This window comes from Zonotrichia leucophrys, chromosome 2, assembly GCF_028769735.1.
Source record: "Zonotrichia leucophrys gambelii isolate GWCS_2022_RI chromosome 2, RI_Zleu_2.0, whole genome shotgun sequence".
Lineage (NCBI taxonomy): Eukaryota > Metazoa > Chordata > Aves > Passeriformes > Passerellidae > Zonotrichia > Zonotrichia leucophrys.
Genome location: NC_088171.1, coordinates 19,048,365 through 19,061,909, shown reverse-complemented (window position 1 = coordinate 19,061,909; position 13,545 = coordinate 19,048,365). Strand labels below are relative to the sequence as shown.

At 37.0% G+C, this 13,545-nt stretch overlaps 1 protein-coding gene across 3 annotated transcripts in view; it reads right to left on the bottom strand.

The window, feature by feature from the left end:
• Window positions 1-13,545, bottom strand: part of PIP4K2A (phosphatidylinositol-5-phosphate 4-kinase type 2 alpha) — a 108,425-nt gene that overhangs the window by 47,963 nt on the left and 46,917 nt on the right. For 2 of the 3 annotated variants that reach the window (XM_064704126.1, XM_064704127.1), the window contains exons 2-3: window positions 2,412-2,509; window positions 1,206-1,302 (exon numbers count right to left, since the gene is read on the bottom strand). In XM_064704126.1, the coding sequence (XP_064560196.1) occupies window positions 1,206-1,302; window positions 2,412-2,509 (195 nt within the window). Of the gene's footprint in view, window positions 1-1,205; window positions 1,303-2,411; window positions 2,510-7,419; window positions 7,630-13,545 lie in introns of all 3 variants that reach the window. The other variant, XM_064704128.1, reaches the window with a different exon arrangement.

Below are 13,545 nucleotides of genomic sequence, written 5' to 3'. Positions count from 1 at the left end.
ACTGAACCAGGAATGCCATTTGAAACATCTATTTAAACTGCTGGCCTCAGCCGCGGTGCATTTCATTCTAAACAGTTCTTCATAAACAGGATAATGAAAAATCATGGAACATGATCATGACAGCTCCAAAATAAACCAACAATCCTCTTCTCCACTGACTGGCAAAATGTCCTAGCAAGGCTACAGTGCCTGTAAACTGAGACTCATAACCTAATCTCTGTCTACACCCCTGCACATTTTAACCCACCTACACATTTCTCTTGAAATGTATACATTTGATCCTAAAAAGGGGCAAATTGGTAAAAAGAATTGTTGAAGGACTCAGATATAGATTTTGGCTGCAACATTCAGTTTACTCCATGGGCAAGAATGGGAGTGTTATTGTACAAATGCATTTTGTACCGTTTGTTTAGCTACTTAAAACCATTTCTTAAAAATTGTCTTAATATATCTTAGTGACATTATAAATATAACTGCAGCTCACATCAAAATAGTTTAAAAAAGCAAATAAGTATGAGAGGAAGCAGTTACACAGCAAGCATTCTTTAGTTCAGGACCTCTTGCAGTGTGACTGCAGAAGGAATTATCCTGTGACTGAAATGCTGTGCATTAGGAACTGTTAATGGAAAAGGGAATTATCAGTGAGAACTGGCAAATCAGGCTGAAGCAGAGTTCAGGGACTTTCTCTTGCAAAGGCAGAAAGAAACTCTGACTGCATGGAACAACCCTGCCAAATCTAGAGCAATTTCTTGGTTTGCTGTATCTACTTTACACAAGCAATTTGTTTCCAGATCCTCTTAACATCAGGAAAATGAGACATGATGAAGTAGGATGAAGCTGGCAGGCCATAGGTCACTGTCCTGTAACCAAAAAAAGCATGAGGGAAAAAAAAAAAGAAAGAAGGCTGTGGTCATTTCAGAAACCACATCTCATACAGACAGAACACGCAAAAAACTGCTATCTAAGCCACTGGGCTGAATATAGAATCTCTTGCCAGAAGCGTCCAGACATTATTTTTCCTCCTTATTTCAAGAAGTCTTACCCTGCAGCTTCAATAAATGTGGCTTATATGGAGGCCCTCTAATGAGGAACACAGAGGACTAAAGATGGCACAAGGGCAGGAATCAGAGGAAAGCTGGGGCAGGCTGAATGGTTAAACAGAAATGTGCATTTCACCAGTCTAGGCTTTTTCAAAGTGAACTTACCTGAAAGTCTTGATCATCAATTCCAAATCTCTCTCTTAGATTCCGGAAAACCATTGGACAATATTCTTTAAATTTGAAATGACTTGGCATGTTTTCTCTGAAAGAAGAGAAAACCAATTCAACTTCATTACTCCATTCATGCATATATAATAAGCAACTTGAGAATTTTGTCTCAAAGCTGTTCATAGAAAGCTCAGGATAACAATCCTCTTACAATTTCTCTTCTAATGCTTTATTTTTTTCATTGAGATTGGGTTATCTTGCTTTTCTTCACAATGTTTAATGAATGTTTATTAGCTTACTATAACATCATTATGTCGTAGCTAAGGAACTACAACAATGATGAAATGAACACAGACTGTATTTTGACAATTCTGAAACATGGACTCAAAAGAAGAAAAGAATGCTTTCCCACTGCCCTAAACTTACTTCAAAGGTGAAATCTTAGATTGGATTGTACAAGAACTACTATACCATCTGTGACATCAAAAAATACTAACAGTGCCAAAACTTCAAGAAAATTTCACTCATTCAATAGAGAACTAGTTTTAATATCCTAGTGTTCATTTTAGACTTATACAATAGAAAAGTTATTTTCACCTTTGTCACTGAGCTGAAGACCCAAAGTAGCAGAATTTTTCTTTTCTACCTATATTCTTGAATAAAATTCAGGTTATACACACATCAATATTAACAGTTTTGTATGTCTGTACATACTGTTCACTAGGCATTTTATTTTTAAGAGACAATAGTTACTACATGAAATTACCATAATGCTTTTGAAACATCTATATGATGGGTATGATTTTATATTATGGAAAATAAAAAGCTGAACATTATTCACATTTGATATAGGCTTTAGATTTTCATTCTTATTCAAACAGAGCACTTAATAAAGAGCACATGAAGTTATATTTTTTAAATACACAAATTCTTATACAGCCATAAATAATCACACCAAGAAAATATCACCTTCAGTATCTAATATACTCATAAGGCAATAATAAACCATATGGAGGAAAAAATTCTACCCAGCAGCCTTTGCTGTTGCTTTTTAGAACAGCACAGACGGTTATGTTTATCTCAGGATTAACTTAATCATCAAAACTTCAGTTCCATGCACTGAAAAATAACAGAGTTCATAGTACTTCATAAAAATATCACTACCACTATCCACTTCCGCACAAAACTGTTACTTGTACTTACTTGTTGAAAAGGTGATTGTCCACCTTTATCTTTGAGTATGCTTTGAAATCATCTGGCATCAACATAACAGGGATTTGAACATGGCTCAGTTCATTGATCTAGAGAAAACAGAATATATTTAGTTGCTGCTGTCTTTGCAAAGAATGCTACATATATGTCTTAATCCTGAAAGTCTATTTCCTGTGTATGTATCCCAGGAGTGAATGCAGGTAATGGAAGAATGTAAAAGCAGTGTTATTCTTTCCAGATCAAACACAGTCTCAAGAGTGACACTTTGGAAGAGAAGAAACAGCATTCCATATTTAGACTTGTTTCAGAAATAAAAAAGTGCTTTAAAGCACAGCTGGAGTGTACTTTTTATGGAAGGTCAATGACAATGCCACCAAAATCCTTTTCTATACCAACACATTGTTCTTATTTTGCCAGTCAAGTTATGCCTTCCAAAGATAATTCAACTTTTTATTTCCAATGACTATTTACCCCTGCAGCTTATGAAAAAATTTTATATGCCTGCATCTTGAACGGTTTGTAGAAAGCAAAGTGAAATTTTGCATGCACGTGAATGTATGTATTTTCAGTTCCTTAGGCAGAAGTTTGTTTCTTACAGTAGTGCAAAACTCAGATGAGTTTTATAAGTCACAGTATTCAGGCTTTTTTTGATTGTTCACATTGGACAAACCATTTAATTAGATAAATTTTTGCTTAGAAATAAAGGTGCACGTTAACTCCTAAGGTTTTCCTTATTTTCTTACATTGATGTGGACCACCTACTCTCTTTAGCTTTGAAATTAACATTGTCAGTATTCTCCAGATTAGGAATTTTCCATTTACATTTCTAATTTACTTCTGACCACATCTCCATTATAAAATGTAGACAACTTTACCATGACCTAGTTTGTAGGTATGTTTTTGGTATTGCATGTATTAATCTACCCTTACTTGACTTAAGTTTAACTAGAACACGATAAATACAAGACAGAATTGTTAAGCTTGCAATGGTCCTTCCAAAGCAGGAATGACATACCCATTACAACAACAGTCACCAAGTACCCATGACATATGTTTTATCCATGTTTTTATGGTACCCTACACTCTGGTCATGCATCTCAATTTACCCAGTCAAATCTTTTTGCTCATATAGAGCACATTTTTCTCAGCAGCTTTCCACAGGGTTTAGAGGAAAGTCCCACTCTATAAGAATGGAAATGTACACGGGGGCTGGAGGTAGCAACACAGGTGTGCTCCTCTGCTCATCCACCAGTGTTTTCCAGCTAGGAAGATGTTAATAGCCTGTAAATGCTACCCTGCTTAAGAGAGGCTTTTGGAGAGACCTTCACTGAAGCAGCTATAGATTAAAAATACTGGAGAAAAAAAAAGTGCACTCCCTGTAAGCATGACCTTTAGAAGAGCTGAAGTTCAGGAAAACAGGAGAAGAGTGAAGAGTCCTCTAGCTCTTAAGCAGAAGAAAGAAACCTTCCTTCTGGCAGGAAAGTCAGGTGGTCTCCTTACCTTTCAATACTTTTAAAGCCCCAGTAATGTTCCCTGCTATGTCTCATTTTTGTCATTCTGATCTTGCAAGCCCACATGAAAAGTGCAAAGAAAGCTTCTTTGGAAAGACCTGAAAAGTTTTGATAGAAGGATGGCAGCTCTCAGCAGAGCAGGGAAAGGAAAGAGAGAGATGTTGGGGATGAGCTCAAAGTGCTCCACTCCTTGGTGTTGTAGGGAGAATGCTCTTTTCCCACTCCAAAGGGAGAGAAAGAAGAAACTCCAATAAATTTTAGAAAACACAGCTGTACAAGCCTAATAAATCATGATGACACCTCATTAAATACAACATAAAATAACAAAATGCTGATTGAAAAATCACTACACCCAACATACAGGCTCTTTACTGATGCTGATACTGCTGTACATCAATCTCACCCTGAAGCCACAAGGCAGCTCAGGAGTCTGCAGAACCAGTCCAGCTGCTGTACAAATAAAACTAGGAACACGTAGATATATTACATAGAGATATGAAATTCTGAATTTGTTTTACAGAATTACCATCTCTTCCAGACTGCCAGATCACACAACAAATTTCACACTTGAACGAAGAGTAGCAGAAATGTACACACAGATACATTACAGACAAAAATGATCCCAAGAACACCTTCTGCTGAATACTGTAAGAAATCCTCAACTATCTACAACAAAGTTTGCTTGCAAAATTACATTTTAGGTTATCAAAACTGCATTGATCAAATTTTTATGTGTACTTGCTTTCTTAATTTGCTGATATGAAGTTTCTCTGCATACATCTACAGATTAGCTTTCATGCTGTGGATATTTAAGTTTGTGCTATGTAATGGCACAGTTTTACTTGTGCCTGTAGGCCTTGCAAGCATCACCTACACAGTGGAATGAAAAAGCCTTTGTATGTGCATACTCTCAGGATTCTTTGATTTTAAGAAAAAAAATTCCAAAATACTTCTCCTAAGAAGTTCCCTACAAGATGTAACTGCACACTCTTCCCATTCCCCAGTCAGGTTTGATGGTTTTGTTCTTTTCAGGAGGGATGCATTTTTCAGGGTGCTTTTTGTTTTGTGTTTTTTGATTTGTTTTTTTTGTTTGGTTTTTTGGTTTTTTTGGTTTTTTTTTGGTTGGTGTTCTTGGTTGCTTGCTTTTTAAAAGATTCATCCAAATCTGAGGTTGGTAAAAGTAATTTCTTTAATATTTTGGAGAATTCCTCTCTAGCAGAGTAGGAAAATAAAAAAGCAGGTGATGAACACACAGTAGAAGTGACCTTTGGTGTAGCACACCAGCTGAGTAATGGCATATCCCAGCAGCACAGACCATTAATTAATTTAAACCTTTTGAAGTATAAGGTCTAGTTCTCTCTGCAATAGGACATTTCTGGACAGATTTGATGAGGCCAGACTGGAAAATGTGCACAAGAGAGAATGGAACACCCGTGTCATTAGATCTTGGTGGAAACTGGAACCACATTGTGGGGGGAGGGAGAAGAAACAATATCCAAAACACCCTCCCCAAACAGCTCTTGAAAATCTAAAAGAAAAGGGAAAGGTCAGAGGGATCAATTCTCTACTTTGCCATCACTGTGTGAAGAAACAACCACATCTGAAAGACACAAAATATGAAATGCAAAGAAAACATTTTGAGTCTTCTAACTTATCTCAGATGAATATTTTGCTTCTTTTTCTGTGTTTCAAAGTTCAGCACAACAGAAAATGTGTTAAGATGCATGTGATACCTTTGACAAGTATCATGTCCATCTCTTCATGTTACCCATTAAATACAGCGAGCTCCCTTAGCAATAGCAAATGAGATGTGTGCATGAGGATGAAAGTTCAGCATTCCAAATTACAACAGAAACTGTTACAATAGCTGTAATAATTACATAAGAAATACTCATTTTCCTCTAAGGAGTGCTTTTGAATGTAATAAAATCATAACCAAGAAAGAATTGCCCAAGAAATTGAGGTAAACAAGAGATAATTGCAAAGCATAAATGAAACAAAAAGAGCTCACTGGACAGAGGACTGAGGGTTTGGGATCAAATATTCATTTAACTGGAATTACTTCTGAGAATCTACATGTACAGCATCTCGATAATAAATACATGTGCATCGTATTAGGAAAATTCTTTTAGTCCTGCAACCTACATGCTTTAATTGCCTTGTATTATTGTTGCCAATGCAAAATTTTGATCCAGTTTGTCTCTTTTTGAAAGGGACAATGCTTGCTGCATCTTTGAGGAATTCAAACCCAATAAAACAGCCTTAGAGAATGTATTACTTTAAATATGAATGACTAAAATTTTAGTTGCACAGTAACCATGCATATTATGTATAAATACCTCATGTGTATTAATAACATTTGTAAACTCACGCACACATGATATTAACAAGTGACCCAGAAACCTCCATGAAGTAATTCATTCAGTATCTTTTGTGATATTAGTATAAACACAGGTAGTTGTGACACTTGGAAACATCTCCAGACAACTTACAAGCTTTAGGACAGAAGAATGTTACAAGTCTTAGACTGGCATTGCCCCTTTAAACACGCATGCAAAAAATTGTGGCTCAGAGTGGTGGCTTGGCCATGGGAGGTGAGAGAGGGCCAAAGCAAAAAGAAGTTTTCAGGCAAGAAACGACTGATTGAAACTCATTTTGCTCCTGCAGGTTTAGCATTGAATTCACACTGTCAGTATAACAGAGGTTGTAATTAAACTGCAAATAAGGGAATAATAAAAGCCTACTGGACATTGAATAAATAGTAAGACTCAGCTGGTAATGATTTTGAAATTAGCACACAGAGAGGTGTTCCCACAAAGCCATCTTATATTGGTGACATTTCAAACAAGCTTCTCTAATTTATATGATTTGAAATCAAGCAATGACTATATCATCAATTGTTAGGCATTATTAATGGCCCTTATTTAATTCAGATACATTCACCCTAAACACCACATTACTAGGGCAATGCATAATTAAGCATTAGTTTTCATTCTGTCAGAACATAAGCAGCAATAAATTGCTTGTATGCAAAGCAGACAATGAGATATTTAAACTGCATATAATAAAGGCAATTTACAGCATATATTGCATGTTTAGCTACAAGAGTCAGAACAACAATCCTGTTTTCCAACAGATACAAGCTGTTGCCCATTGCTACAATGTTACAGCAAGAAACCTGTGTAACACATTACAGCTGGTATTACTCATTTAAAAACCCAAATCAAGCAAACCAACCAACCAAAGAAACCCCATTAAAAAAAAAAACAAACAAAAAAACCCCATGTACAACATCCAACATTTAATCCCAAGAAGACCACAAATAACACTTAGACTACTTAGCAATGCCTGGCTTCTTTTGAAACTCTCTTCCTAATTAAAGCCTTCATACCCTATGGATTCTGGGTTTTTTATTTAATGTTGCAGCTTTAGTATACAGCATATATACTGTTTCCTTTTATTTTAACATATCAGCCCACCAGACTCACTGAAACTATGGAGGGATGAGGTGTTTTCACACTGAACAGCCTGATAAAACATCTCAATTGCAGTTACAGCTCTTGGCAGTTTCACACACAGGAAAATCCCTGCTGCTCCTGATGCTGGATGTGGCAGAAGTTGAGGAAGTGTTACTTCTTTTCAGCTGTTTATCTCCCAGCTCTCCTTCTGTACTGAAAGCTAATTCACAGCAGTCTGATCTGTTGAGACAAACAAGCTTCAGCTGGTTTGTTACTCTAGGAGAAAGTCAAGCTCATTTTTCACAAATTTGTGTATTCTTAAACACTGATTTTGGAAGAAGTGGGAGTGATAGAGACTTCAGAAGAAAGAAATTATTGGGATGTAAAAATAGAACTGAACTTTTAACACCACCAGCAGTACCGAGATTTTTATGTTCAGGGTTTTACTTTCTGCATTACAGCTTCTACTTTGGCAAAGAAACTTGCACAGAAAACTGAAGAGAAAAAAAATATCAAACCTTTTTTTGGTTCAGACACAAAGTCACCATTTTGAACAGGCCACAGACTTCCTCAACAGCACAGTTAACTCATTTACTGGTAGGTTAATGCTTATGAAAGCAAGCCTATGGGCTTCTGGTGGGTTGTTCATACAAAACAGGGCTCTAGAACAAGAAGACAACAGAGGAAACTCTTTGGAGTATAAAATTCCACATTTAGGGTCTCTTCCAGCACCTTCTTGATACTGAACACCCTGCAGGTCTTACCAAACAGAGCACTTCCCTGCTCACTAGAGCAGGCACCTACAAGAGAAAGTTTCTTTAACTTATTCATTCTATTGTCCTGTAAAGAGCCCTTTCCAAAGCCATTCCTATTTTGTAAGGAGCAGAGGTTTAGGTTAAAGCAGCAGGCAGAGTGGTGACAGGCAGAGCTACAGGCAGCATTTACATCCTCTCCTTCCCAGATGTGAAACACACCGTGCTATTGCTACCAGGACAGTAAACGCCTTGTGCTGAAGTATAAACTGAAAGTGAAGTGATTATTTTACAACTCTTTGAAATCTACCTTGAAGGGTCTGAAAAGGGTGGATGAGGTCAGCAGCTAATCAATTTTGTGGAAGACATTTGCCTGTTACAGGGCAAAACCATCATTTGATAAATGTCATTTGACAGTTTAAATTACACTCAAACCCATTCTTGCAAGAGAAATAAAAGGTTAAGTTCTGCTGTAGAGAAATAAATCAGTTCAGCAAAATACGCCTTAATATGTTTTAAATGAGGTTTTCATCATTTCAATCACACAAAAATTCATCTCTTTCCCCTACCTCTCCCTGCTACCCTGCAAGGTAAAAAATATCCAGGCTTTTTTATTTTATTTTAATTTTGCAGTGTGTTAGACTTTAAAGAGCATAGAAGACTTCTATAAAAGGAATATCCAGTTACCTTTTCAGAATCAAGTCCCAAAATTAATGCAATTATATGACCAGGAAAAATAGAGGGTAGCACATCTAACTTTTTCTGAGTCTTTGGAATCATTGCAATTTCAAGTATATGAACAGAAAAAATTGTAAAGTAAAAAAAAAACAAACCAAAATCAAACAAACTTAAACGACCCTGCTGCCAGGCAGCTACAGAAAATAATCTAAATTTTACATGTCTCAAAACATCTACCAGCAATTACCAGAGCAGCTTTGTGTTTTTAATAGTTCAGGTGATGCCTATCATTAGATTTCTGGCTTTCAATAAAACTCAGTAATTTACTATTGGAAAAGTATGACAAACTGAACCAAGAGTATTCCAAACTGCCTTAACATATACTTTTCCTGAAGTACTAACCACAGAACATCTGACAGACTCTGCAAGAATATTAAATATGGATCATATTTAGCAATACTAAAAAATTAACAGCTCAACAACAGCTATCACATTTTATCAAAAAGAGTAGCAAGACCTTTGTGAAGTCTTATGATCTGCCTCTGAATTAAAAAAAAAAAAAAAGAAAAAATTTCACAGCAGACCCCAGATACTTTCATGAGACTTCTTGGCTGCTGTTTTCCACAGGAAAAGGATCTGTTTGGGCAGGGTAGGTCTGTAGTGCATGCATCCATGTGGAAAACAGGATATTGTGACATACTCAAAGAAAGCTCTGGACAGGATATTGTCCAAACACAGTCCTAAAACACAGCAAAGAAATGGTTTCCAAAAAGCATTCATGTTTGCTTTTAAATTTGGAGTATCAGGGCCCAAAAATCCAGACAAAGGGTTTTATAGCTTGGTTATCACTCCTGATCAGAGAGTTTGGAATGACAGGGTTTAAGAACCTATAACAAAAGCACTTAAATTTCATGTCCTTCCCAACAATTTTGATTGCAAGCTTTTAAGTCTTTCAAGTCTCTTGGACACTTGCACAGTCTAGAATATCCAGAACAGCTGCTGTACACTATCAGACAAGCATTGTCACATTTCTACAGATTTGGTTAAAGTTACCATGAATCCCCTTACACATTTCAATGAGTGCAAAAACTGACACTTCAAAATGTGCCAAATAATCAAAGACCAAAAATAAATTAAACAGCCCAGATACAATGTCTGTCATGATAATCCCTCTTTTTCCTAAAAGCTAGGTCAAATGCCATAATATGTACAAATACATTAATGCCCATTAATGAACTGGGAAATAGAATAATAGAAATACGACTTGTTTGTAGTGGAGATTTTTGACAAGCTAAACACTTCCAGCAGCAAACATCGCACAAAAAGAAAGTCCTATCTCAGACCAAAGGAAAATTGTAAAGGACTGTAAGCTCTTTGTACTTGGATGAGTTGTGAGGCACACTTTAGACATGAGCTCATCCTTGTTTGCAAATGCAATTGTTAAGAAGACAACAAGACAAGGGACACAGCTCAGACAACAACTTGCAAGCTATTAGCTTCCCACAAATCTGATAAAAGAACATTTTATTTTTTGAGCAAAAATATCAAGTCATCCGCTTGAAACTTAGATTTGTGCTGGGAGGTTGATGTACTTTGACAATCTTTCATATCAATGGGCATCCTCAATTATTGTTTGGAATAGTGATTCAAAATACACACACTCATCACAAGGTCTAATAGCCATCTGGTCTGTATTTTTCTAATTAAAAAACAAAATGCTTATCTGGCAACAGATAAACTTTTAGCTCACTTGGCTTTGTCCTAAAAGCTTCACAAAAGAATGACCAAAAAGAGGAAGATGATAGGAGGCACCAGGTATTTATTACAACATCAGGAAAGGTTTGAAGATGACAAGATCAATTCTATATACAAATCAGAATTACAACTCACAGACAAATGTTCTGCCAAGTCTCTAAATTATCTATTTATTGTGGATTCTAGAAGAAAAATTCAACAAGGAAGAACACAATGAAATAAAATTATACTTATATTCCATGAATCCTGTTACTAAGATCTGGGGAAAAAACAAATTTGCCAACCAACCAGAAAACAAACATAAAGGAGTCTATTAAATAATGCTCATCTCATAGTAGCTTTTAAGATTATATTTTCAAGTATATTTCTGAATAAGAAAAATGAGGTAATGAATTTAAACATAAAATTCCAGCATGCAGTTGAACAGAAAAGGAGATGCTGTAGCCTTACCCAAATGCTGTAATTGAAAAATGAAAATCAATAGGAAAAAACTTCTCTTCAATACAGAAAGGCAAAGTATAATGGGAACAGAAACCTAAGAAACCATTTTGCCCATAATACTCATCTGCTTAATGAAGAGAAAGGCTTTAAGAGCATCCTGCCTAAGAAAAACAACCTAGGAAGTATGCAGAACAAATGCTATGAAGCAACAATTTAAGTCATGAGATGGGCCTCATTAATTTTCACAAGTTATAACAAATGCAGAAAAGCCAATTTTTTGCCTATTTTTACACTGGTATAATGAAGGTAATGCATTTCACATTATTATTAGTAATAGTAGTAGCAACAGTATTAAAGAAGACCAGTTGTGAAGGGGGTGTAATGTCCTCTCACATATTCCAACCTCACAAATACGTTATTATTTAGAAAACTGTTGACTTGTGAAAAGATGACATTAAAGCATGATTCCTTCTGGCCATTTCTGACTATGCATTAGGTGAAGGCTGGAGCTGTGAGGCAAATTTTCTGCAAACAGCAGCAATGCTATTTGCATTACATAAATCTAATTTAAAAAGTTAATTAACTGACCAAGAGTGACCCTGGAAGTACACGAAGGTCACACCACCCGTATTCCCGTGCACTGTAAGGTGATGCAGCAGTTGCTCCCGGTAACATGGACCAACAGAATAATTGGAGAGCACAAGGGACAGAACTTGCTCTGCCAGCATGTCTTAGCCTGCAGCTAAATGAACCTTTTTTAGCCTCAACCTAAATCTCCCATCCTTCAGGAGAAGTAATAACTTTACATGTAAGCACCATGCAAAATATTATCCTAGAGGTCCAATGGGTAAGAATTGCATTTCCTCGGTTTAGAGAAATTCTTCCATTCACCTCTCTGATGCATCTTGGTTGTGGCACTGTATTTCTCTTGCATTTACCATACAGTCTTTCACTTCAAAGTAATGTAATGCCTGATGCTGCGCTAACAGGTCTGTAGTCACCTATGAGGGTTACCAGCTTTCCAGGTTTTATCAGTATTTGAGGTGGTGCGTTCCCCTCCATACCCTTGTCAGGCTGCACTGTGATCCGAGAAATGCTCATTAGGCGTCAGCCTTGAAAACAGCACCTGGGCTCAGCTCCTCTTGAGCTTATAAGAAAGGCTATCTGCTCCCAGGAATGGCTAACGAGCTCCTGTTTCCCTTATGAACAGCCTTGCAAAATTCTTCTTGCCTGAATGGCACAACGTTCCTGTTCTTACACTTTCAAAGAAAGTGCTGACCCAAACTGTGGCCAGGATGAAACTGAAACAAATTATGACCAAAAAAAAAAAAAATTGTTTCAAAACAAATGAATTTGTTTTGAAAACAAATTATGACTAAAGCCCACTCCCTTGCGACCCTATAAACAGTAGTCCAAAATGAGCTCTTCTGGGCTGCAGTGGGCTGTGACCCGTGACCTCCCTCTGACTGGGGCCTCTCAAAGCCAGAGAGCCCTCATGGTCTGCCAGACTTGGAGGAGTGCTGAACCAGGAGTCCTGCACTTACACCTCCACTCCTCAAGGCTCAGCCTTTCACCCAACAGGAGATGCAGGGCATTCAAAGTGATTCTTTCACTGCCCTCCAACAGGAATTTTTCACAGGAGCCTTGCCTGCACTAACTCTTTATGTCTGTGGGCATATGCTATAGCAAATCTGAGAGGAATGCTGCTTTCTTAGATGTTTAAATACCTGCATATTGAAGCAAGATAGGCCTGTAAGTAAGCTTGTGACATATGACTTAACCTTACTTAAATACTGCTAAGTGTTGTTCTTTCGCTGAGTTGCTAAGTATAACTTCAAAGTTATAAAGTAAGGTTAAATGCTAGTAAGTGTTATTCCTTTGTTAAATTGTCATGATTAAGTCATTATTTGGTTTAAGATAAAAGTACTGTTAAGTTTGAGTGCTGGTAAATGCTGGTTTAGGCCACGTTCTTTTTTATCTCGCTCTCACTGCAATAATGCACACATCCCTAGACAGTTCACAGTTCATTTCTGTTTTGTCTGGATTTTGTTTGGTTTTGCTGTTGCTTGTTTTTCCTTGCTGTCCCTTCTGTCCTGTAAGTAGTAGAGTGAATCTTGCCAATGAACTTTGTCATGGTGTCACTTAATATAAACCTGGCTTTTGCTGATACCCTTGCCAATGATTTTTTAAGCCATCTCAAACACTCCTTCATATCAGGATGCCATCCAGACAGTTTTTGCTGCATGAAGCCACTGTATGGGCTTCATTTAAGAAAATGCTCTCAGAGCAATAGCAGAACCTCTTGCTGGTCAAGACACCATGACATCTGGAAGAAGACCTGAAAGGCCTAAAGTCCCAAGGAAACCCAAAGAGAGCCCGAGCTGAGTAGCAAGCTCAGAGCAGACATCTGGGATTGTTTAAAGGTTGTTTTAGCACTTTCCTGTCCACCTCGTGGTCACTGACTTCTCCTGTATATAGTTTCTAAATATGCATTAACCTCTCCTTCTCACAGACAGTAAAACACACTTAT